Source organism: Myotis yumanensis, unplaced genomic scaffold (assembly GCF_028538775.1).
Source record: "Myotis yumanensis isolate MYYU_CA2020_CCGP unplaced genomic scaffold, mMyoYum1.0.hap1 SCAF_1, whole genome shotgun sequence".
Lineage (NCBI taxonomy): Eukaryota > Metazoa > Chordata > Mammalia > Chiroptera > Vespertilionidae > Myotis > Myotis yumanensis.
The window spans coordinates 181,212,227-181,239,525 of NW_027223752.1; the positions used below are offsets into that span (position 1 = coordinate 181,212,227).

General features: G+C 38.4%; 1 protein-coding gene across 8 annotated transcripts in view; it reads left to right on the forward strand.

The window, feature by feature from the left end:
• The window catches only part of FAM13A (family with sequence similarity 13 member A), a 273,179-nt gene that overhangs the window by 88,484 nt on the left and 157,396 nt on the right, over positions 1–27,299 (forward strand). For 7 of the 8 annotated variants that reach the window (XM_070392801.1, XM_070392775.1, XM_070392768.1 and 4 more), the window contains 3 exons: positions 2,829–2,982; positions 3,997–4,065; positions 22,199–22,282. In XM_070392801.1, coding sequence (XP_070248902.1) covers positions 2,829–2,982; positions 3,997–4,065; positions 22,199–22,282 — 307 coding nt within the window. The remainder of the gene's footprint in view (positions 1–2,828; positions 2,983–3,996; positions 4,066–22,198; positions 22,283–27,299) is intronic. The other variant, XM_070392793.1, reaches the window with a different exon arrangement.

Below are 27,299 nucleotides of genomic sequence, written 5' to 3' on the forward strand. Positions count from 1 at the left end.
ATAGATCAGTGGTTCTCAACCTTCTGGCCCTTTCAATACAGTTCCTCATGTTGTGACCCAATCATAAAATTATTTTCGTTGCTACTTCATAACTGTGATGTTGCTACTGTTATGAATCGTAATGTAAATATCTGATATGCAGGATGGTCTTAGGCGACCCCTGTGAAAGGGTCATTTGACCGCCAAAGGGGTCTCGACCCACAGGTTGAGAACCGCTGCTAGAATTGCAAAAAGACAGATACGTTCAGTTAAGGTAAAGGTTGATCTTGTCAGTGAAGATACTGGCCTAGGACATAACTGCCCACCATAACTGCTTTTAGTTAAAGTTTAATTTCAGACCATCCTTTGTGGTTACTTTAGGTCTCTGAGTTTGCAAGACTGCCATGCAGGCCTCCCCTGAGCTTATCAGGTCAGCATGTGGCCTCTTTCGTCCACACAGGTTGTTAGTAAAACTCCTTTCCTTGCAGCTGCATGATTAAGGACCCCATCTTCTACCTGGCTGTGAGCTAGAGACCTCAGGTCTACATTAGTTCCTTGCCATATGGATCTCTCACAGGCTCTTTGTGAACATAGCTTATTTCTTCAAGGCCAGCAGCAGAATCGCATACAAGTTTGCTAAGATTGAGTCTTGTATGCCATAACGTAATCATGGGAGTGACATCCTGTCACCTTTGCCATATTCTGTTGATCAGAAGCAAGTCACAGCGGCCAGGGTGGCTCAGTGGTTGAGTGTCGACTTATGAACCAGGAGGTCACAGTTCGATTCTGGGTCCAGACACACGCCTGGGTTGCGGGCTCGATCCCCAGTAAGGGGCCGGCAAGAGGCAGCCAATCAATGATTTTCTATCTGTCCCTTTCTCTCTGAAATTAATAAAAAATAACGTGTTTTTTTTTTAAAAAGAAGCAAGTCACAGATTCTGTCTACAACTGAGGGGAGTATAAGAATGTGACTCATGGGAGTCACCTTAGTATAATGTACCTAGAAGGTATTACAGGAGGGTAGATCGTGTCCCCCGGAGTAATCAAGTGATAGTCCTTGGAAACTGTAGATGTTACCTTATCTGGGGGAACTTTACAGTTGTAATTAAGATGGAAATCTTGAGATAAGGGGATTATCCTGGATCATCTGAGTGGGCACTAATTGTAATTACTACATGTATCCTTTTTTAAAAATATATATTTTATTGATTTCAGAGAAGAAGGGAAAGGAAGAGAGAGATGGAAACATCAGTGATGAGAAGGAATCGTTGATCAGCTGCCTCCTGCACGCCCACCCCCCCACACCTCTGGCGACCAAGCCTGCAACCCAGGCATATGCCCTTGACTGGAATCGAACCTGGGACCCTTGAGTCTGCAGGTTGATGCTCTATCCACTGAGCCAAACTGGCCAGGGCTACATGTATCCTTTTAAGAAGGGGATAGAGAGCCTGGCCAGTGTTTGTTAGTGGTTAGAGCGGCAGCTGATGCACTGAAAGGTTCTCAGATTCGATTCCTGGTCCAGGGCACCTACCTGAGTTGTGGGCTTGCTCCCCGCCCCCAGACGGAGTTGGTGTGGGAGGCAACCAGTTGATATGTCTTTCACATTGATGTTTCTCTCTCTCCCTTCCTCCCTCCCTTCCACTCTCTCTGAAAAAGCAGTGGAAAAAAATGTCCTCGGGTGAGGATTAAAAATAAAAGAAGAAGGAGGTAGAGGGAGATTAGATACATACACATGGAGGAAGGCCTTGTGAGGACAGAGCAGAGAGAAATTTGATGTGGGTTTTGACTGAAGATTAAAATGAAGCAATCACAACCAGGAATGCTGCCAGCCCACTAGAAGCTGAGAACAGATTCTCCCCTAGGGCCTCTCTAGGGAGTGTGGCCCTGCTCACACTTTACTAGTAATTTCTGCCCAGTAATACTGAGTTTGCTCTTCTGCCTCCAGAACTGTGAAAGACTAAATTTCTATTGTTTTAAGCCACCAAATTTGTGATAATTTGTTACAGCAACCACACAAAACTAATACAGATGGGTATTAAATGATATTTTAGTTTTGCTTTGTAAACTCATTTTACTGGTTACTGAGGTTAAATATCATTTCATAAGATTATTGACTGTCCAGTTATTTTCTTCTATAAGTTTTTCAACTCATGATTTTGTTTCTTTTTAAAAAAATCACTTATTGTTAGTAGGAATTCTTATTCTAACTACTAATCTTACTGAAGAGATGTTTATCTTATGTATATTATGGTGTCTTCTTCATTTAGAGGTTTTCTTTTTCACTTTATTTTAAATTATGGAATTTTTTTAAATACCCAAATGAAGACAGCATAATATGATATATCTTCCATGTACCCATCACTCAGCCTCAGTAACTATCAGTATTTCTCCAGCAGTATTCATCTTTTCCTTTCATTTTTTGTACTTTTTGTGCATTATCTAAGAATTGTGTTGCTTTTATTTATGTGGCTATTATTGCCATGATAAAATACCCCTTCTTTTTGTTATAACACTTGTTCTTTGTTGCTTTTACATTTAGATAAATGTTACCTTACTTATAGCAATTTCTGATATATACAAAGCATTATCGCACCCAGTTAACCTATACCTTCTTTCCAAACAACTGGTACTTTTCTTATTCAGCACAAGCTATTGATTCAGATCTTGGTCATCAGCAAGTGTCCTAACATCTTATGTGGCCCTATATAACTTGTTGAAAATCCCAGGTGTCCTTATAAGAAGGCTGATCAATCATTGAGGAGATGTCAACATATAAGCCTGGATCAGCTGTGCTGGCATTTTTGTGTTTCCAAAGTAATTCCTCTCAAAACTTTTCCCCTTATTTTTAGTGTGCCACCTGGGCTTGAATGCATGAAAGAGCAAGACCTCTGCAACAAGATAATGGCTACAATACTAGAAAATTACAATACCCTGTTTGAAGTAGAGCACACAGGAAATGATAACCAGAGTTGTGAAAACCCAACGAAGCTTATCATTGTAAAAGTAAGTTTGATATTTAGTGTTCAAGATTTCTGTATGTTGAGTGGAAGACATTTTATTTACATCATTGTTTTTCATGAAAATTCCATTTGGATATAACTGCAGGTTATTAATCCTATGTTTATTTCATTCTTCTTATGATTCTTATTTTCTGTATCAAGAGTTTGTTAAGTAAAATGTATTCTTCTAAGATTGAAGAAGAATTGTGAATTGGTGTTTCCTTGCTGCTGTAAAATCATCTCAAAAGCACCTATGTGAGCCCAGTGCTGGGGTTGATTGGATGTACCACCTTTTTCTGAAAGTCTGGTGTTACAGCAAAGATATGATACATGCTATGTCTGTGTTCAGGAGTGCTAGCTTACTGAGTAAATTGCAAAATCCCTTCAGACAGTAAGAATTTCTATGCCTTTTTGTCACTCTTGTGTCTGGCACACTTTCAAGTTCAACCTCAGCGGATCAACGTTTATTGAGAAAAGCCAGTCCTGGAAAAGGTCTAGGTGCAGGCCAGTGTCCAGAGCTTCCTTTCCATGTTACCGGCGGGAGTGGTTCAGCATCCAAGCTGATTAAAGTCTGTTATAGTCCATGTGTACTGGCCCACATGGCATAAGCCACACGGGCACGGGGATGTGCTCCCCCACGACAGGTGTTATGGGTTCACTCAGCGAGATAGACCACCGACTCAGAATTTAAATTTAAGAGCCTTTATTAAGCTGGCCAGCAGACTACAGTTACGGCACCCTGCTGAAGCAAAGGCTGAACTGCAGCCCAGACTACTACAGGAGTTACATTTTATTATTAAATTCTGTGGAGGCCCAGAGAAAAATGTGTCTTTCAAATTCTGGGCCCCCAATATGGAGGAAACTCTTTATTTATACTTTTTCCAGTCCTTTGTTTCCCAAATTTGGAATGAGACTTCCGGGCCTTCTGAGAAAGAAGGCCTGCGTGCTGGGAAGGGGCCATGAGACCATATCTCAAGGCCTGGCCTGATGTCATTACCTTCCTATTTATGTGTTTTAGGAACAGACAGCACAGCATGACCCGTCTGGCCAAAGCACCAGATATGCAGCCCAGCACAAGGAATGTCAGGTATCCGTTGTGCGCTATGCAGGGGGAGAGAAGAAGGGAGGAAGCATGCACACTTTTTTGTACATATGCTTCTTAGTTCCTGATTGGTCCTTTCATACATTTTAAAGCTCATGCCCCTCCTTCCCCGCCCAGTTGGGTTCCCTGATTCTCCTGTCTCCGCCCCCATGGTCCCGCCCCATCTTCCTCACTGCTTCTGTCTCCTCAGTAGTAACAGATGTAAACCAAGAGAAGGTAGATTAAAAAGGAATTGGGAGGCTCACAATGAAATCATTAACACACTGAAAAGTAGTAAAAATGAAAGGGCAACTAAAAAATGTTATTATTCCGATTGTTCTCATGAGTTCAGCTTTTAGAGAATGTGTACAAAAAAAGGAAACAGGCACAAAGCAAGTGGAAAAAATACACAAGAGTGGCAGAGATCTAAATGTTTGAGCTGAGACTGAGGTATAAAACAGGGAAAGGCATTTTTAATGGGGAAGGTATTAACTGTGCCCACTGACACACCTTTGTGTACCCCAGTATAGGAAACAGAGGCAGTGTTGAATGACATTTTTCATGATATTTTTTGTGGGCTAAAGGGAGATTTGGGGCGCAGACAAGTATAAATTTGATTGTATTTGGACTTGGATCGAGAACTTTGACCACAGCATTGGAATGTGGATTGGTGTTTTAACTTCAGGGAAGGTTTCTACATTTGTTTGTCATCAGTACTTTAATCATTGACTTGAATGAGCATATTTGCATGTGAAACAAAGCTGGAGGGATGGGAGTGGGGTGGAGGGGTGGTCAATGGGAGGAAAAGGGGGTACATCTGTAATACTTTCAACAAGAAAGATAATTTTTTTTTTAAGTTGGAAGAATATAGGTCAGATGTTGGATGTCTACATGTATAGAGTAACAAAATGGTATTGTTATATTGTAAATCAGAAGACGCCTTAATCAATAAGCCAAATTTATTTGGAGTCTGTTCATTTCGCTAGCCCTAGCGGGCCCAGAGGAACTCTTGCTTCTCAAATTCTTGGGCCCAATATGGTGGAAGTCTTTTCAATTTATATGTTTTTCAGCTCTTCGTTTTCCAAATTTGGAATGAGACTTTGGACCTTCTGAGAAAAAGTCCTGTTTGCTGGGACAGGGCTGTGAGACCATATCTCAAGGCCTGGCCTGGTGCCAGCACTGACAACTCTGTCTGGGGCATATTTTATGGCCTCTCTGGAATGGGGAGTAGTCTTATTTTTCCTATTAAGCAAGAAAATGTTTACAGAGTAGCAGGGTTAAAATTTTAAACAACACATTTTACCCAAGATGGAGGTTACTATACTTCAGTACGTGTGTAGTGCATGTGTTTGCGCACACACTTACAGCTATTTCCCTCTGGCTTCAAAACAAAACAAAACACACAACAAACACCATTTTATTTGGACCTGAAGCTATGTGCTGGGGTCAGATGGGCCCCTCTCTCTGACCCAAGGGATGGATGAATCATAAATGGTCTTAAATAGGTTGGTATTATAATCACTCTTTAGTCACTGATTAACTAAAGGTCAGAAGAGACATTTTACCTTACATGAAGAGGTAGATTTAAGGTAAAGTGTGCTGGGGGCAGAGGGCCTCTGGGAAAAATTTTCATCTCTGATAACAAAAAAAAAAGAATGGTTTATGAGATAAGAGCTGTAGTTGCCTCTGGGTGCAGTTAAGGAGGGTGGCAGTGGTGATGATGAACCTGGAAAGTACTCTAGGGAGCTCTCTGTGGTTACGAAAATGTTCTATATATCACAATAGGGATCTGCGTTATGTGGGTGTATGCATTTGTCAAAACTCCTTTAGCTGTGCAGTTATGATTTATATATTTTACTATATGTAAATTAATTTTAATTTAGGAACGAGAGAAGAGAGTAGGCCTCTGAATCAGAATGCCCACCTCTCCCCTCTGCTTTTGGATGTTTTCATGCCCGGGGCTGCTGCCACCATCTTTTGTCTTTGAGGCATGAATGCATCAGGATACAGGGGTTGGCAACTAAAGAAGGGAAAAGTCTGGGTTCCTCATCACTGCTCATCTGCTGAACCAAACCTGACCACACATACCTCTGAACTTTTAGTTACAGGAGGGAAATAATTGTCCTCATAGTATAAACTATCTAACTTAGGTGTAGTATTTTGGTTCTTGCACCAAAAGCCTGATGCAGTCATAATTGGAAAGTAGTGTACTTAGGTTTGTAAACTGATTTGCACCAATAGAGCCAATAAGAGACCCAAATAATAACAGCTAAACTGAAAATCATCCACAGATTTTAGTTAATTTTTAGCAGAGTATGAAATGTCAGTGTGATGTGATTGCCAAAAATAACTACAGATTCATTCACCAAATATGACAGTAGTATCCAGAACAAAGAATATATGTGTCACTGCACTTGGTGTAGGTACAAGCAGTAGCTGCAGTGTTACGTCTGATTTTGAGTACGACATTCTAACTCTTCCGACAGTCCTGACGATCTCCTGGTCCTCATTTATCCTAATTAAATGTATATTTGTCTGGTTGACTGTTATACTTGAGTTTCCCTACTGCTGATGACTTCTAAATCGTAATTCTAGGCCCAGCCTAGCAGGAGAGCAATAGAGGCATATTTCCCACTACCCATAAAAAGCTTTACCCTGGCCTGTGTGCTCAGTGGTTAGAGTATTGCCTGCACACCAAAGGGTCATGGATTCGATTCACGGTCAAGGGCACGTACCCGGGCACAGGTTCCATTCCCAGCCCCAGTAGGGTGTGTGGGAGAGGCAACCGATCGATGTGTCTCTCTCACATCGATATCTTCTCTCGCTCTCTCTTCCCCACCCCCTCCCCGCCACCCTCCCTCCCACTCTCTCTAAAAATCAATGGGAAAAACATCCTCGGGTGAGGATTAACAAAACAAAAAAATAATTAATAAAAAGCTATGTTGGTTACTCAAATTTTTCACACCAAAAACATCTCCAAAATTTGTCTGTGTTCTCCCTTCTCCAACCTTTATTTGCCAGCCCCTGGCCTACCAAGCTATAATCTTTACATTTATCCTTAACTCCTGTCCCTTTCTCTTTCCCACTGGGACTCACATCTATGTTAGACATATCTCTGGAAATTAGTGTCTTTGTCCACCTACTACCAATACTTTGGAGTAGGCCCTTTTCATAGCCACACAATTTCATACTGTTTTCCCACTTCTACATTCACCCTCTTCCCATCTTCTTTCTACCAGTGATAGAATTATGTTCCTAAAAAACAAACCTGATCATAATGTATTCCTGCCTTACGTAAGCAAACCTTTTGCTATTGTTGTTTTGCTTCCCACCCTTTTGCTGATAATATGCAATTAGACTCCTTTACTTGGAATTCAGGCCCTTTACACTGTCCCCTAACCAAACTTACCCCTTAAATACTTGAAGGAATATTGATGGTTCTTGTCTCTTTCTGTTTCTCTGATCTGTCTTTAGTCTCCTTTGAGAACTTTTCTCAGAATTAAACATTGTTATTTCCTAGGCTCGTTCCTAGATCTTCAATCCAGAGCTCTCCCTTGGCAGATCATACATATATACCTAACTGCCTAGCCATCACTTGCATTTTCCCGTCCTATAGATTGTCTCATCATCTTTCCTTGCCTTTGAGGTCTAATGCTCCACTTGTATTCTGGAGCTTCATGAATGGCCTGTCTATCCACACAAATACTCGAGGTTGATGACTGTCAGTCATTAAAATGAGTTAATTCTACTGCCTGAGTATCTCTTAAATCTCTCCCACCCCTCACAAGTGCTTCCTCATCACCTCTCATGTTGGATCATTACCACAGTCACCTGGTGACCCAGACTTACTATGTCAGAAACTAGGGGCAGGGCTGAAATCTGCATTTTAAAAGGCTTCCTTGGCAGTTTTAATAATCAGCCAGATTTGGGAACTGATTGATCCTTAGGAGTCTACTACAGAAGCCTTCTTACTGGTTTTACTGACTCTAGACTACCCATTGACTCCATCTTTCCTCTTCTGCTGCCTGAGTTATTGCTTATACAAATATGAACATGTCACTTCCCATATCAAAATTCTTCAGTGGTTCTTGATCTTCACCTATCCCTGTATTATAAAATCTGAATCTTAGCATGACAAACAAGGCTTTTCATGATTGGAATCAACCTACCTATTCTCACTCCTTTCCTACCACTCCCCCCCATACATTTGGTACACTAGCAGTCATTGATTCATGTAATTGTAGAAACCTTGTAACTTAAGCCTCATGTTTGTCAATCTAGTTACTACAGTGCCTGGCATTGAAAATTCCACGAAATCAATGACTGGAAATTCCACGAAATCAATGACTGGACTCTATTAATCTTATTAACAATAATGTCTATGATCATAGTTTGAACATAGTATGAAAGCAATATTAATGAATGTTTTCAAAGTAATTTGATGAAATTAGAAACATGATAGTTCACTGAGTACTTCCTGAGTGCCATACTTAAGAAAAGGTATTAAATACTTCTAAAGTCTTTAACAGTTCTACAAAGAGCACTGATATTAGGATAAGAAGGCTTAAGTCTGTGTAATGTGCTACTCAGCAGTATGACTGGGTAATTTATAATATCTGTTTTTCTTTCCTGTTATCTAAAATGGTGAAAATCCTATAGAGTTATTGTGAGATTCAAACTGTTTATGGTAGTAAGAAGATTTTCAAAGCCAGTTAAGTACTCTAGAAATATAAAAGCATTTTTTGTTTGTTTGGCTGTTAATATTGGTTGAAGAGTAACTAATGAAGCTATTGGCTTATTTGAAATGATCTGGTCAAAGATACTTCATTAGTTATATAAATAAACTTTAGAGCACAGAGGTCTGAACTCCATCTGGAATTAGGCAGAATGGGTTAGAACTTCCAATTTGTGTAACTCTGGGCAGATTACTTAATTTCTCCTTTACCTTTGATTTCCTCGTCTGTAAAATAGGGAAAGTATCAGTAACTAATTTAGCCATTTTTGTTACATTTGAAAGAAATAATGATAGCAAGTCTTTAATAAATTTTTAACATAAAGAAATCATTAGGGTCACATCACCTTTATGATATTACCTTATGACACCTTACTTCTCTTTACCTTAAACATCAGGCTTGTTAATAGAAAAAAAGACAGAGAATCAAAAGCAGAAAAATAAAGTTGACAATCAGGTGTGTTACTCATGACAGAAGAGTTTCTGCTTCTAGACATTTTTTGCCATTTAGATTCTAGTTTTCAGGGCATGATTAGATTAATTATCCTTTTAGCTTTGGGAAGAATCTGCACCCTAAATAGACAGAAGAATGTGATTTTAGTATTTAATGTCTACCTAAATCTGCTTTTAGAAAATGAACCATTAATAAAAAACACACAAAACTCTTTTAAGTGAAATTTTTATGAAAGAATGGGATATTTCAGTGACTCTGTGAAATAAATCACTAGGATTTCAGTAAGTTGCTGAGGAGAGGAAGTGAAGTGAGGAGCTGAAATCCTTCCACACAGAAGTAAGGCATGGAGGGTTTGTGTAACGGTGACCAGACATTTCTGACTAGACCATAGGAAGTAGCACTAGGGAGCTATTTACCAGAGTAAATTAGAATGGTGTTTAACTATGAAGTTTAACTATTCCAGTAGCAGTGGAGTCATAATAGGCGTCATAAAAAATGTTTGGGTGTTTATGTCATTGTTTGACACTTTGTGATTTGGCTGTGTTGTCTCTTTGTGTGTATGGGGACTTACATGGGGAGAAAAACTGATTCCTGCCCACCGAAAAATACTAGTTCTTATTTTGAAAACCTAGGAACTCAGAGATAGCACTAAATTGAAATTTACTTGCTCATTTTTTCATATCAGATCTTTCTTGGGATAGTGAGGTATACTTTTTAGATTAGTTCTGTTTGAAGGTTAAAAAATATTAAATGATTCTAAGAAAAACAAAGATAAAATAGCATAATAAAATGTCATTTGCTTGCATGACCCACATAGGCACTTTCTAGTAGTGGAAACTGATAAGATTACCAGTAAGTAATAAAAGTAGTATTAAAGGTTATTACCTTAAGGTGGTAAACACAGAGTACAATATACAGATGATGTGTTGTAGAATTGTATACTTAAGACCTGTATAATTTTACTGACCAATGTCACACCAATAAATTAAATTAAAATAAATAAATAAAGATTATCACTTAGCTTGGAGCAGTTTTATGGTCCAAGATTTAGATCATAGCCACATATTTATAATTCATATTGCTGTTAATTTCTTCTCCCCAGATGTTTTTGTTTTATAGAGTGTTTACAGATAAACACTAGGAAGTCATGTCTGCTCAGGAATCATTGGAATAGATATATCTGTCAGGTGTTAAATTCCTTCTTTCCTATTATGGGAAGTATTTAAAAGATGACAGACTAAATTGCTTTGGTTATGAAAACATTATGCTACGTAGCCTTTAAAATGTTTACAATGAGACGATAGCACTTTAAAACTCACACCTCAGAACCTGCCTACTTGAAATCATTAGTGCATGTATTTGGCAAATACAGACTCTAAGTAAATAAGTAAATATTTAGGATTTTCAAAGATCGCTGGTAGTTGCTTTAGAACTGGATTTCTGCTATTTCCTTCATTTGGCCTCCTAAGAATAAAAGTGATACTTCTGTGGACCAGTTGTACCTGGAAAGAATAGCGTATAAATTCCCAGCTCTTTTATTCGTTGTTAAAATAATTCTGAGGTGGTTCCCTTTCGGAAGCACTCCCAGCACATTTTCAGTCTCCCTTTTCTTTTCCCCCAGCCTGTTACCTTTGCTTTCCCTCTCCTAAGCTCCAAGGGACCTTATTTTGCTTCTGTAACTTGTTTCCTGAGTCTATGCAGCCCAACTGGCTCATTTCTACTACTTTTGTAATTTTCTCTTATAATTTTGAAAAAAAAAGTAATAATAATTTTGGGTACATGTTTTGCTAGTGTAGTGTTTTCCAGAACTTTACCCCAAGCAGATTCTTTGAAATCACTGTAATAGTTCTAGTAACTTAATAATGAGACCCTTATGGTCTACCTTCTCCCTCTATTACTACCTATTCCCCTGATGATCACCCAAATAAACTACTTGTCCTCAATCTTTGTTTTAGGGTCTACTATTGGTCGAGGTTCTATCTAAGACATCTCAAATTCTTCTCCCTTTGTGAGCCCTCTCTCATTCTCCAGATACAGTTAATCTCAGTCTCCTGTTGTCTTGGAGGTGCCTTCTTTCTCCTTCTGTTAGAGCATGCTTTACATTCTGCCTTGGGTGAGTTACTTTTGTTTCCTGTTGTATTGCATTGTCAGTTCTTTGAGGATAAGAACAATATCTCATATTTACTTGGCTTTTCTCTAAAAGTTGTGGAGTAACATACATTCTTGCACCTTCCAACACATTTATTCTAGTTCCTTAATTGTACCATGTGTGTATAAATAAAAGGTAACTCAAACTTATTTTAGGGAAGTCATAGTAATTATTCAGGTGATTTGCAATGGTTCACATTTGTAGAGTATATGGTAAAAGTGTTCTTAAAAGAACTCTACTTAACTAATATGCAATTAATCAATTCTCTTATTTTCATGTAAAGCATACTGACTGCTGTCCACGGCAACTCTGAACGCTTATGTCTAATAGGCTATTCTCGTATACTTGTTCATTATCAGTTTTACTATATGCTCACGAAGAGTCAATTATGTTTGTTTCTAAGACTATTCATGTCATTTTTAATGGTACCTATATAATTATTAAAGAAATGCAGTGTGAATACAACATTATAGTTATTTCTAGGAAAATGGTGCCAAACTAATTAATAGAAGCTTCTGTTTCAGACTCTGAAATCTTAATGGCTTAACACAATCAAAATTTATTTCTCACTTACTTCACAGTCCAATGGGTTGAGCAGCCATATTCCATTTTGCCCCAACCATTCTACAAGATTGTCTCAGTAAGAAAAAAGGGGGGGTGAGAATAAATGTAGAATATTTCTATGATTACATCTGCAAGTGGCTTATAAAACTTCTGCTCGCATTCTAATGAGTAGATTCAATCATATGGCTCCTAACCTAACTGTAAGGGAGGCTGGAAGTGTAGTCTTCCTGGTGCCTATACCATGACTTTAGGACATGGCATAGTGTTCAGAAAGAATGATCTCTGTTACAAAGCTATGTTGCATAGATTGGAAGGACTCAATAAAGGTTGAAGTCTTCATGTTTTCACTCCACATAAATGATGTATTATGATTGCAGTTTATACAAAGAAGAAGGTGTGGAATTCCAAACGTATGGCCATTCCCAAACAAAGGCCCACATCAAAAGACTAGGAATTAAATGAACATTTGAGGATCTTGTAAAAACAATTTTGAGTAGCTGTAATTTATATGTATCACTTTTGAAATGATTTCCTGTTTTAGTTTACAGGTCACCTAACCTATAACACTTAATGATCTAATTAATTAAGAAGGATTCTTCCAGAAAGACGTTATGTTGTTAAGAGCAGGCCTCTGGAGATAGACTGTCTGGTTTTAAGTTCCAGCTCTGACACTTATTGGGTGTGTGATCTTGGACAAGCTGCTTGTACTTTCTGTACCTCAGTTTTCATATGTGAGAAATTTATATAGTGAAAGTACATATTGTACAGGATTATTGGGAGGGTCAAATGGATAAAGATATAAAAATGCCACACATGTAATAAGTGCTATCTAAGTGATATCCAGTATTATTAGTTTGATTACCGTATCAATATCATTATTGTCAGATTTAATCCCACAGTTTTCTACTGAGTGACCACACTGTAGGTGACCCTATAATAAATATTTATGTAACTTAAAGTACTTAGGTTGGAAACAAAAAGCAATCATGGCTAAAATTAAGCTAACTAGAAAGAAAAGAAAAAGTAAAAATTTTTTGAAAGGACATGGGGTCTGGCCAGTATGGCTCCATGGTTGATCGTCAGCCTATGAACCAGGAGGTCATGGTTAGATTCCCGGTCAGGGCACATGCCTGGGTTGCAGGCTTGATCCCCATTGTGGGGCATGCAGGAGACAGCCAATCAGTGATTCTCTCTCATCATTGATGTTTCTTTCTCTCTCTCCCTCTCCCTTTCTCTCTGAGATAAATAAAAATATATATATTTAAAAAAAAAGAAGGGACATGGGGTAGTTCACAGACTGTAAAACAAATCTAAGCACATCAGCAAGATGGCAGGCTAGGAGGCCCCAACCATCCCTCCTCCCCCCACCAAAAAAAAACAAGTCGACAATCATTAATGGATGCAAATAGCTCTGGAAAAGCTCCAGAGTACAGTAAGGAGCTCCAGCAACCCAGTGGAGCATAAAAGCCCATGAAGGCCACATTGATAAATATAGGAAGCATTGTACCTGCATCACCCCATTCCCCGGGCCAGCACAGCTTGGCGCTAAAAAGATCCCCTTGGCTGTGACTTCCCCTGTGGAGGTAAAGGAGAGCAAAAGGACCGTAGCAGCTCTCACTGCCACTGTGGACTCCCACAACCCTCACCACTGAAGATCACCGTAGTCTTTGCTGATCCTTACAGCAATTGAGTGCAGACATCAATGCAAGGCCGCAAGTGGCATCACCAAAGAAACACGAAACATTTTTAGTGATTGCCCCTCAAAGAAATGGAGACCTATGAATTGCCTGACAAATAATTCAAATTAATTTTTTTAAGAAGATCAGCAAGCTACAAGATACGACACAGACATTTCAACAAAGTTGGAAAACAATACATGAACAAAATCAGAAATTCAACAGAGAATAAATCATAAAAAAGATCCACATAAATTCTGATGCAAAAGAATATAATAAATGAAATGAAAAAATGTAATAGCATTTTTTGTATCACATGAGCTTAGAGAAGTAGGCAAGAGCTGGATCATACAGGGCTGTGTAAGTCATCTAAGGAATTTGGATTTTATTCCATGAATTGATAGAAGATTGGTGTCATCTGTGTGACATATACAAAATTTGCAGAAGGCAGGATGATGAAAGCGATTTAGGTGAACAATGTTGGTTATTACTGGGCTGGCCAGTACTAATGAAGGAATGAATCTCAGTTTACTCTGGAGAGTGCTGACTGCACTTGCTGTGGGTTTGATGGTGGGAGGTATGGGAAAGGGGGGAATTAGGTAGACACCTAAAACATTGGTTTTAGCAACTGGGTGCCCTCTGGTAATCTGGAGATGAAATTCAAGGACTGACAGAATTTTTGCTAGTGAATCAAAAGCTCAAGTTTGGACATACTAAATTTAGGTGCTTACCAGGCCAAGCGGAGTCAGCAAGTAAGCAGTTAAACATAAGTAGCTCAGAAGAAATGTCAGAGATAGGGACACAAATTTGGGAGTCATCAGCATACTGAATGTGTTTAAAAGTCATGGAAGTGCAATGAGATCATTGTATCATTTGGGAAAAGACTTCCCTGTATCAACCCTTGAGTCACTCCTACTTCATTTCATTCATTTACTCTACACAGTTTATTGACCTCCTACTATATAAAGGCAGTTTTCTATGGCATTATAGTTATAGTAGTAAAGAAAGGAGACCAACTGTTTGCCTTCATAGCACTTCTATTTAGTAGAAGATAAAGAAAATTCACCAGTAACCAATAGGTTGTGGCAGCTAATAGAAAAGAGAGTAGTTCAAATATGAGGAGTCACCTGGGTCAGATGTTGCTGAGAACCCAAGTTAGATGGAGACTAAGCTGTGACTGTTTCCAGCACTTTCTGTGGGGTAGTGACAAAAACATTTGGGGCCATTGAAGATGAAGAAATGGAGACGGTGAGTGAAGACAGCTGTTTTGAAAGAGTTTGCTATACAGGAAAGCAAAAAAGCGGGACCATAGCTAGTGGGAGAAGTGAAATGAAAGAAGTGCTGCTTAAAAATAAACAAAAAAGAAATAATTACAGAGCAATGTGGATGAAAGGGGCCCATGCTAACCTGACAAGCTCAGGGAAGGCCTGCATGGCAGTCTTGCAAACACAGAGACCTAAAGTAACCACAAAGGATGGTCTGAAATTAAACTTTAACTAAAAGCAGTTATGGTGGGTAGTTATATCCTAGGCCAGTATCTACACTGACAAGGTCAACCTTTACCTTAACTGAGCCTATCTGTCTTTTTGCATCAGTAATAACATATCCTTGAAATGTCCGGGTAACTTGTAACTTTCCTTTTTGGGGACCCCTTGGGGCACAATCTAATGTGCCTGGGTGCCAGGACAGATACCACAAATTATCATGTTAATTGTTCCTGTACCCACCTAAATATGTGTGTATCATTTTGCTTTTTGTCCAATCCCAGAAGTTTCCCCACTTTCTCCCACCTCTCTAGTCTATCACCAATGGATTTCATGTAACCCACCTACATCCCTTACTTTGATTGCAATGTATAAATACAGATATAGCCCACCATTCTCCAGAGTATTATCCCAATCCATTGAGGTTCTGCTTCCTGGCAGTTGTCGACAGTTTGGCTCAAAGAAACTCATAACTCTTTACAGGTTTGAATGTTTTTAGGTTAATAGCATGCTTATGGTTAATGGGAATGATGTAGTGGAGAGGGAGTGGGAGGGGATAATTGAAGAGGTGATGTTCTTGAGCAGGTAAGAGGAGATAAGATCCGGGATGATCAGGCAGGAGATGGCTGTTTGATAGGATCAGATTCTTACCTTTCACTGTAACTGGAGAGAAGGCAGAGGGGATGAAATGGTTGCAATGAGGTTGTATATTTGATGGGGGTACAATGAGTAGCTTGAATGCTTCTGTTTTTCCAGTGACTGTATGAAGTGAGAATGGAAGGAAAAGGGGGTTGAGAAAAGAGAAGACATGAAATACCATCTCGGAGAGTGGCATGTCGAGTTACTAAAGAACTGTAGCAGGATTCCCCACTCCTCCTAGCTCTGGCAACCACTAATGCACTCCCTGTGATAGAGGTTTCATTAAAATTTACAATAAATACAACATGAAACATTCAACCACTTCTATAATTTTTTTTCCAGCCACTTTCAGCTGCTTCGTTCCCAGCACAGAGAAGGCATATATAGCTGGATTCAAGGTTATACTTTTGCAAAATGAATGGAATGGTATAGGAAGGAAATTAAGGGTATTAGCAAAGGAATAAAGGATCATGAAATGTAAGCTGATTAAGGAAGGAAGTAAAAACAGGAATGCAGAGGGGATTGTGAAAGGTTAGAAAAGGGATATTATTCATTCATTTGGTTTACTCATTCACTACAATCAAGCTCCTAGTACGTGCCAAACATTGTTCATGAGCAAGACTGACCAAGTCCTCTGAGAGTAGCGTGAGATGAACAATAAAGAATTAAAACCAGTAAGTATTAAAGCCAGATATTGCAGAGGGCTATGAAAAAAATATTTTAAAAGGTAGGGAGGTGGAGAGCATCAAATGGGAGGGGAGAGCAGTGGCGATTTAGATAAGTTGTTCCAGGAGGGAGCCCTCTCTAGTAAAACTGAACAGAGACCGAGATGAAGTGGAGGAACAAACCTGTGACTACCTGTGGGAGCCGTGTGCTAGGCTGCGCGAACAGAGGGCTTTTCCATTTTTTAAATGTCATTAGTGGTTGATTAGTAAGGCCAACAATGCTACGATAAACAAGGTATTTTTCCTTCCCTATTGTGTTTTTTAATTGGGCTTTCATACTGAAGTAACACAGCTGGTTTAAGCAATTGATTGTTGCACAAAAGTCATTAGAGCGAGCAAAGTCTCATTTAAGTAAACCAAATGTTTAAATATGAATAATGATATATTCATGTCTGATGTGTTCAGCATTCCATTCTCCAATGACTGGTATTGGAATGCCACATACTAGAGTATAATAGGGCTCAGTTAATATCTAAGTCAATTTTCATGTCCATAAATAGCTTAATAATTTCAAACACAAAACACTCCCCTTTATTCTTTTTAGTTCTTCTAAGGCAATGATTTTTCAACTGGTGTGCCACAAGAATATTTAAAACACGAAATACCTGACTGGGGCACTGACTTTTTTCCCTTTGTCCCAAGTAGATCCTGGGAAAGGATCTGGGGTGTTTATCTAAGGCGGCCCTTGAGATAAACTTTAACCGTGCAGGTGTGGGACATTCAAGTAGTTGCTAGCGAAGAGGTTACTCTACGCAAGCAGGACCAGAGGGCAGGCTTAGGACCAAAAAAGGGACCAGAAGCTTTAATTTTAATTTTGAGCGTATGCAAAATAAATTCAATTAACTGCCGGAGGAGTTACACCACATGAAACATATGCAGTTGCAAGTCACACAGCACTTTATTACTCACATAATTCCTGGTGCTGCGGGTAGAGGCTTAAGTGGGATCCCAGTGGTGCTGTCCTCGGGATGCAGGTGGCCAGTGTTCCTCACCCGAAAGCTCAGTCGCATCTCAGTCGGGAGGTACTAGCCGTTCTTTTGTCCTCTGGCAGAGAGAGGAGCGTGGAGTGGTGTCACTTGCCGAACTGACAAGAGGACGTGCCTTTGTGGCTGTCTCGACAGGCGAGCACCAAGCTGGTCAGGGTCCCCCACTTTTAAAGCCTGTATCCCATTTGCAGCAGTCCAGGTGGCTATCAATGAATTATGTCAATGCACACATGTTTATCTCAAATAGGGCAAGGGGCTACTACATGTGGTTATCTTGGGAGAGTACATCACTCACTCAAGTGGTTATTTTGACAAGTCACTCTGAGTTATTTACTGAAGTTTAAATCCTTATCTATGAGGGACACACACTTCAGGGCAGTGGGGAATGTGTTCTTAATATATTTTAAGTTTCAAGGAAAGTTAATTTAAAGATTTTAAAACCTTCTTAGACATTTTTCAGGCATTTTTAAAGCATTTTTAAACATTTCTACATATTACTACAACACTCTTAGATTGTCAAATTAAAAAATGACAACAGCCAACACAACAGTTGTTTTCCAGTGTAAATGAATCAAAATTACACCTTTTTTTTTTTTGTCAGGTCAGCAAAAAATTTATTTTTTGGTGTGCCATATAATTTTAGTAATTAGTTTATATGTGCCATGAGATGAAAAAAAGTTGAAAATTGCTGTTCTAAGGAAAGAGTTCAAACCCAAAGTCTCTTTCCTTTGCCTAGGGAGTATAGGGACAAAAGTTTACAAGTTTAGGTATAATTCGCATACCAAAGAATTCAGCAGTTTGCAGCAGTCGCCAACCTTTCGGACCTCACGGACCACCAGTGGTCCATGGACCACCAGTTGGTGACCGCTAGTAAAGTATACAATTTATTGATTCTTCCTATGTTCACTAAGTTGTACAACCATTATCATTACCTAACTACAGAACATTTTTATCACTCCCCCCCCCCCCTGAAAAAAATACCCGTACAGACTGGAACCTTCAGTCACTCTCCAGTGGAATCACTCCCACTCCCCACTCTTCCTAGCCCCTGGCAACCACTAATCTACTCCCTGTTCCTATTTGCCTGTTCTGGAGATTTCATATAAGTGGAATCACACATTAAGTGTCCTTTTGTGTTTGGTTAGCAGGTATCAGTACTCCATTCCTTTTTATAGTTTAATATTATTTCATTATGTGTATATACCATATTTTGCTTATCTGTTCATCTTTTGATGGACATTTGGGTTGTTCCCACTTTTTGGTTATTACGAATAATGCTGCTATGAGCATTTATGTCAAGGTTTTTGTGTGGACATATGTTTTTAATTCTCTTAGGTATATACCTGTAAGTGGCTTTTTAAAGACACAACCTTAAGGTTTTATCTTTAAAATATTTCTCACTTCATAATATATCTATTTTGAAAGAATACATTAAGTTATTACCAGTTACTTATTAAATTACTAGTTGAATTATTTTTTCTCCAGAAATCCAAGTAACAGTGGCCCTGCAGGAAACGTTCCCTGTGCCTATGGCTCTGGATCCCCTGCTCAGTGTTCAGTGCACAGATTCAGGCCAGTATTTCAGCAGCACTGGGGGTTACCTTTTTGTCAATAAATGTTGCTTCTTCCCGGAAGAATTGTAAAATCTTGACACTAAAGGACTAGGCAGGATTCTTGGATCTCATCTAACCAATCCCATCCCTTTGTTTTATGGATCTTGGAACTGAGGGAGAGGTCCAAGAGGTTAAAATGCTTGCCTGATTTCCCACAGCTGGTTAGTTAGAGATCTTGGATAAGAAGCCAGATCTCTTAACTCCTAGCTTAGTCTTCTGACTACTAAACTTTATCTCTGATGTCTGAATTTAAAGTCATAAAACAAAAAATAAACATTTATGCAGGTGGCACTTTCAGATAAAAGTTTACAGAAGAAGCTTTCAGAGTGTTAGAGAATAGCTTACTATCAATCTTATACTTATCAATAATTCATAGGGACAAGGAGGGAAAATAGGAGTATTAAAGAAATACTGTTACTTTTAGTCTGTGCATAAGGAAGAAAGGATTATAGGTGTTCATAAACACTCAGTCATAAAGGTCAGCGATTCCTATTAATTTCCCTAAAGAGTCAGCCTTTTTTTCCTTCTCATTACATTCTAAGATTTACATACTAGTAGTTTTAAAAACGGGTAGAAGATTAAGTGTAATTATGTTACTCAAGTGCAGTCAAATTACGCAATGGATTGTGCAGTTAATCACTTTGATCTTCTAAATGTCATGCTGCATATTGTTTATCCTTCTCACAGTGAGTCAGAAGTGGGAATGGGTTCATTCACTATTTCCAGTAAGTAGCTTTCCACCAGCAGGTGTTGTGACTGGTGGGAAAGGGTAGGACTGGAATGCACACTTATTTGGAGATCTCAGAAGTGTTTCCTCGGGTTGTACGTGAGGCCACAGGCAGTTGAGAGTGTTGGCAGCACCACAGCTACCCGCCAGCAGAACAAGTTCTTGAATCCCCTCTGAGCCTGGGAATATTGTTCCCTGGCACAGAGCTGAGAACAGGTGCTGTGTACAACGCTGTGGTCCAGGCATGGGGCTCAGCTCCAGCACTGTCTGCGTGAGCTTGGGCTCACCACTTCAGGATCCAAGTCCCTCTCTGTAAAATTGGGAAGAGGGTGGAGTTGACCACATTTTGATCTTTAACAACTGTTTTGGCTTTAAAATGCTATAGCTCTACAACCTGTTGACTTATGATGTCAAGTGTATTGGATGAGAAGTCACATATAAAGATGAGAGCTCAGACCTTAAAGTTATACGAACTATCTTTGTGATATTTGGCAAGTTACTTAATTCTGTAAGCTTTCATTGTGTTATACTTAAAAGGGCAATGATAATAATAGTACCTAACTCATAGGGCTATTGGGGGAAAAGGACATTATGAATTCAGCGTCTTTAGAACAGTGCCTGATATACACTATGATTCAGTAAATGTTTGTTAGTAGTAAGTAGTATTTTTATTTTCATTAGGAACATTTTATCCTAATGATATACTGTTCCCTTTAGAAATAAGTAAATATAATTCCAGCAAATTTTAGTAATATATAAAGTATGTAGACTACAATTAAAAATGTAACCTAGCCCTAGCTGGTTTGGCTGAGTGGGTAGAGCATCGGCCTGTGGACTGAAGGGTCCTGGGTTTGATTCTGGTCAAGGGCACATGCCTGGGCTGTGGGCTCGATCCCAGTAGGGGGTGTGCAGGAGGCAGCTAATCAGTGATTCGCCCTCATCATTGATATTTCTCTCTCTCCCTCTCCCTTCCTCTCTTAAATCAAATATATATATATATATATATATATATATATATCCTATTAACTCTAAAGTAAACTGGGAGGAAAACACATAATTTAGATGGTTGAATTATAGGTATGATGGGGGAAGATATGGGAGGCAGAGGTGAAAGTCATGAAGTGAAAGAAATTTGACTTATTTTCTCCTTCACTTTATAGTTGTATGTAATCTTTCTTTTTTGTATTTTTGTTCTTTCAACTTGGAGATAGAATCATCCAGGGAAAACATATCCAAGTTAATAGCTCTTCAAGTGGGGTCCTATATTATTTCATAAGACAACAACATTATTGTTTTATCATGTAGAAATAAATAGTAAATTTATCCAACTCCTGGTAGGCCGCCTCCTTGTAATTTCTGCTGTTATTTTTGTAAGTACTATTTTGGTGTGAACCAAGGACTGAAAAGTGTCATAATTTTGGAAACAAATACTCAGATATTATTCCTCAATCAGGATATTGCTATGAAACTATTACTATTCAATAATAGTTTGCTGAACTATGTGAAGATATTTGCTTAAGATAAAATATTTACAGAAACAGAACCAATTCATGAAATACTATGGGAAAAGTTGGCAACTCTAAGTTTGGTGGTTAGTTGGAGAATTAACTATCAGTTCTCCAAAGAAGAGGTAAACTATCTATGGATATGTGACATGATAGTGTAGATATGATTTTTAAAAAAAGAAAAGATTTTTTAGCCCTAGCTGGTTTGGCTCAGTGAATAGAGCGTTGGCCTGCAGACCAAAGGATCCCGGGTTCAATTCTGATCAATTCTCTCTCATCATTGATATTTCTATTTCTCTCTCTCCCTCCCTTCCTCTTGGAAATCAATAAAAAAAAATATATATATATATATATATATATATATATATATAAAAAGATTTTTTAAGTTGATTTTTAGAGAGAGAGAAAAGGAGAGGGAGGGAGGGAGGGAGAGAGAGAGAGAGAGAGAGAGAGAGAGAGAGAAACATCCCTGTAAGAGGGAGACATCCATCAGCTGCCTCCTGCATGGCCCCCACTGGTAATTGATCCCACAACCCGGGCATGTGCCCTGACTGGGAATTGAACTGGCAACCTTTCAGTAAATAGGACTACACCCAACCAACTGAACCATACTAGCCAGGGCAAGATGAGATTTTTAATGGACATCTCTGAATATGTATGTCTGTATGTTCCACACCTACTCCATCACCATCTTCACTGTTGTATGTGACAGATAAGAAAGGAAACATTTTTGACTCCTCACTACAATCTCCTTAGCTTCTGATGTGAACAACTGAATCCAGGATACCTTCCATTTCCCTGGAAAGTTATTTTTTACTGCATTGTAATTTCTGGCTTGGGTAATGTTCTTTGATCTCTAATGTTTCTTTTATGCTTCTTTTATAGGAGGCCAGTTATAAGAGCTCCACACCCATCCTTCTAACAAAAGACTTAGAAAGAGATGTGCAAAAACCATCTCCAAAAACCAAGGTAAGATATCTGATCCTTAGGCTTCCACATGAACCATTTAGCAAGGCTCTGTGTGTTCTTGCGTTTCTCTGATGTGTTACTTATACTTCCCTCAGCCTTTTTTTTTTTTTTTCTGGACCTGGTGGTATAAGAAACACTTTTTATTTAGATCATTTAGTCGAAGGTTATATTCCTCCAAAAATTACCTCGACACTCCAGTTATTTATAGAAAGTGATTTTTTGTTTGTTTTTTCTTAATCCTCACTCTATGATATTTTTCCATTGATTCTTTTGGAGAGAGTGGAAGACAGAAAGACAGAGTGAAACATTGATGTGAAACACATCAATTGGTTGCCTCCTGCGCATGCCCCAACCAGGGCCTAGCCTGGGAGGAGCCTGCAACCAAGATATGTGCCCTTGACCAGAATCAAACCCGAGACCCTAGTCCACAGACCAATGCTCTATCTACGAGCCAAACTGGCTAGGGCCAGAAAGTGATATTCTTAGTAGTGTATTATTTCTGCTCAAGCAGTATTGTTTCCAGCTTACAGCATAGGAGATGGTTAAGTGAAGTAAATATGTCCTAGGTTACTGTAAGGGATAAATAATATTTCTAACTATAATTTTTCTTTTTTCTCAAAATAGAAATCACTTCACTGATTTTTTGTAGTTATACAATACAATTTTTTACTTAAAATTTATGATTTATTAAATAATTTACTATAATTACTGACAGCTGTAGGGGAGAGGGGTGAATGGATAAAAGAAGGTGAAGTGATTAGCCAAAAAACATATATACATAACATATAGACACAGACAACGGTGTGGTGATAGCCAGTGGGAAAGGATGTTGGGGCTAGGTAGAGGTGGGCAAAGCGGGGGTGGTTGGTGGGATGACGACATTTGTAACAATAGTGTCAACAATAAAGATAAACTTAAATAAAAAGTAATATATTTTCAAAATTATAACATAACACGTGATCAGTGGCAGTATTTCAGTCCATTTTCACAAGAAAAAACAAGAACTATCATCATATAACAGAATGAAGGCTCCAGTATATAAAATTTTTTTCCTTATTAAGAAAAATCCAAAATGCACATAATTGTTTTATCAGTGAAAAGAAAAACTCCTTTACCGCATAATATGTTATGAGAATTTGATCATTTGTTTGTCCAATCAGTGATTGCATTTATTTGAGAGTCCCTTTCCTAATCTTTAATCTTCTCTTTGGAGTAGAACTTCTGCTATTGACTAGGTACATACAATATTCCTAACTGACCACTGTGACATTTATAGAACTACTTTTTTTTCTAGTTCTAAGACAAATGTTTTCCAAACTTTCTTGAGTTCACTATAAGCAAAATTTAAAAGAATTCTGGTCTCTTGAGTTTATCACTAGTTACTATAAGAATAGTTGTGGCTTTATTTGTAAAAGCAAGTTAAGTGAAGTGCTGAGTCATTACTTAAGTATCTTCTTTTGGTAAGAGTCTACAGTTTATTTTTAAAATAAATAAAAACATCTTTCCTTTTGAAACTTATTCCACCTTCAGTTTTTCTGGAAAATTATTTTAACTATCATGCTTTCTGATTCCAACTATTTTTTGTTTTTTTTTCAATGAAATATTTGTATGTGCAAACTTACATCTAATTAATTCACATGTATAGTAGAAATTTTTACTGTGTAATTAATATAAATCAGTGTCAAAAATATACTCATCAAATAAACGCATTAAAAAAATGAAGTATTTGAGGAAAATTTTTAGGTAACATTCACTTATTAGCTCCTTTTACATTGGTATAACTATTTTTATGTGAAGAGACCCTAGGTGAATCACTTCTTAAATAAAAGACACTCTTGAAACCTATCATCAAAATTGTGTGAAGGAATTTATTACTTTTATGAAATTAATGCCATTTGGAATATTTCAAGCATATACAAAATCAGTAGTTAGTATGCATTTATGGACCTCTGTCATTCTTGCTGTATGGTTCATAACCAAACATTCAATAGAAAAATTACTTCATTGGTTAAGCCTCGGTTTGTAACTTTAGCTTTTTTGTGGCCTTGTATGAACAAGTTTAAGTTTCAATAAGCAAACTAGGCTCTGCTTAGGTTAGTGGTGATTAAATTTTTGTAATTTCAAATCCCAGAAATGAGGCAAACACAGAGCGTATGAGCTACAAGAGATTATCAGGCACTAACTCTTTCATCAAGATTTTCTCTTAAGAGCTTTTTCTCTCCAGTTGATCTTTGAAAGCTAAAGCTGAGAATACCTTTAAAATATAGTTGGTATATCCTTTCTAGAGTGACTTAGGGAGCTATGAAAATGATGTGTGTCCTTGCTATTACCGTGACTCCATTTGACCTCCCTAGCTGTCTTTCTCGGACATCTCTAGTTATAGCTGTATTTGCCTTGAACAACTAAGTATTTCTGATTCCTACATGGCTAGAAATGTAAACTGGTAATCCAGAGATGGCATATGTCCATTGGCTCTGGCAATGTCTCTCTAGGCTAAGTCATCTGTCCCCATGTGTGTTCCCTCTCCCAGCTGTTGTCTCTGCTCTTGGGCAATGGAAAGGATTACATTTCCTTCCTTAGGTTGGAAAGCCTCTTCTTGATTTGGGCACAAGCTGAAAAAAAGTGATAACTCCATTGCACAGTGCCATGACACTTCCTACAAGAGATTATAAGGCAGTAATCACCAGTTCGCTAGCTCAAGGGCATAGTCATGCAACCATTTCATACCCAATACTTGGTAGACTGCATATGCAGAAAATAGTTGGCATAGATGACACTGAAGAGAACATAAAATAGATGTCTAAAGAGGTTTGGACATAAACACAGTTCCTTGAGCCTAGCTGAATGATGTCTACCGGGGACCTACTTTCTTTCCATGTTTTTGAATCCCATAGTGCCAGCTTCATGTTAGGGCCACATTATCAAGATGGCTGCCTGTAGTCTCCCAGGGCTATGTGCTAACAACTGAGAACTGTGAAGGGTCTGAAAGCTGACAAGTTAATCTGCCAAAATTCAGGTATTATAGCCAAAGACATGAGACTCCTGGGCCTGAGACGAAGGACATTTTATTACTAGTACTTATAGCAGTAACAATAGCCAGTATTTTCTTGAGAAGATAATGCAGAACAAAGGCAAACAATGTCTCTGCTTGCAAAGACATACAGACACATAGGAGACCTGTAGAGAATTCTCTTCCAGAACGACCACACTCACTAGAACAAGAGAGAACTTTGTGCTACCATTCCCAGGAGAGTTCCTCAAACTGACTGTGGCTAGAAGATAGGAGTACACTAATTAGCTTGGTCAAGGTCATGTGATTCACGCCTTAGGGTCGTGAAAGGAACACCAATGGAATTTGGGGGCATTGACACAGAAGAAGGAAGTGTATGAGCACTGGAAAGGCAATCAAAATTGTCCATTACTCAAGCTCCAGTTAATGAATATCAAACCGAGAGGATGAAAAAAATATGAATGTAATCTGGGGCATATATAGGGTGTCCCCCCAAAATGTATACACACACTGAATAAATATAAAAGGGTTATTAAAATACATTTAATTTCAAAATTGAGCTATCAGTCAGCTGTTAAAGTGCAAAAAATTTATCCATTTTGGGGGGACACCCTGTATTATCAATAAAGATTCGTGTTTGAAGCAAGGTTTAATCAAAAACATATTAATATCACCCTAGTCTTTCCCCCAAACCATGGCCAGAATAACTATTATAAAATACTTTGTTCCCCCATTGAATATTGAGCAAAGGTCAAACCCTTTAGCACAGTACACATTGCCCTTAACAATCTGGCCCCAATCCAACCCTCCAGCCTGAACTCTTGGCCACCACGTCTCCGTTCCCCTCTAGGCCGGATCATTCCAGGTTTCTTGGTTTTTACTTTTGCTCCTTTTCTCATTATCTGGAAGGCCTTTCCTCTTCACCTTCATCTCCCTCGGGTAGGATTAATTGTGTGCCCTATGTATGTTCTTCAGTGACACTGCATACATTATACATTTCTTACTTACAATTTTCCTAACATTTACTATAGTTCATTTGTATATAGTCATGTAGTTAAATAGGATTAATATTTGTCTTCCTCACTAGACTACAAGCTCCAGAGTACAGAAACCAGGTCTGATTTATTCTCCATTGTATTCTTAGTGCCTCATAGGTGGTAAGTGCTCAATAAATATTTGTTGCTATTGAATGTTTTAAAAAAACATAAGAGGCAGGGTGGTATAATAAGTGTTAAGGTTGCTAGTTTCTGGGTAGGATTGCCAGAAATGCAAAGCCTCAACTCATTACATACTAGTTGGGTGACCTTGAGAAATTTTCCTAAATTCTGTATCTCTGCTCTCTCATCTGTAAAATAGAAATAACAGTACCTATTTAATAGGGCTGCTTTTAACTGAAAATATGCAGTACTTAAATGTTACGCCTACCATACAGTAAACACCCAACAGTGAGCTAGTATTGCAGTTGTGCTCATTCCTGGAGGTAGAAGTCTATATGTCTGTCTCCCTGCTAGACCACCACTTCTTTAAAATTATAACCAGCATCATTAACTCATTAATGATGTCAGGGCCTAGCCTGAGGCCCAGCATGTCGTACTTGTTCAATAAATCCTTATTGAATTGCACCGTCACATTTGAAGAATGCGATTTAAGATTAAGCCACTCTGTTAGTTTGGAGTAGTGACGTATCTTTCTAAGCTCTGAAGTCCTTTATCATTTTTATCAATTATTAAAATTAATAGCTCTTACTTCTATTATGTATTATGTGCTTATTCTATTCCAAGAACTAACGGAACAAGAATGATCTCATTTAACTTCCATCACGTCTTAAGAGGCATAGGTTTTTAATTATACAGATGAGGCATTTGAGCCTCAGAGAAGTTACGGGGCTTTCCCAACATTATGCTGCTGGCAACAAGGAGAAACCGAGTTCAAAGCCAGTTGCTTCCCCATAAATATGCTGTAAAATAAAGTATTTGCTTCGACTTATAACAAAGGAAATGATTTTTA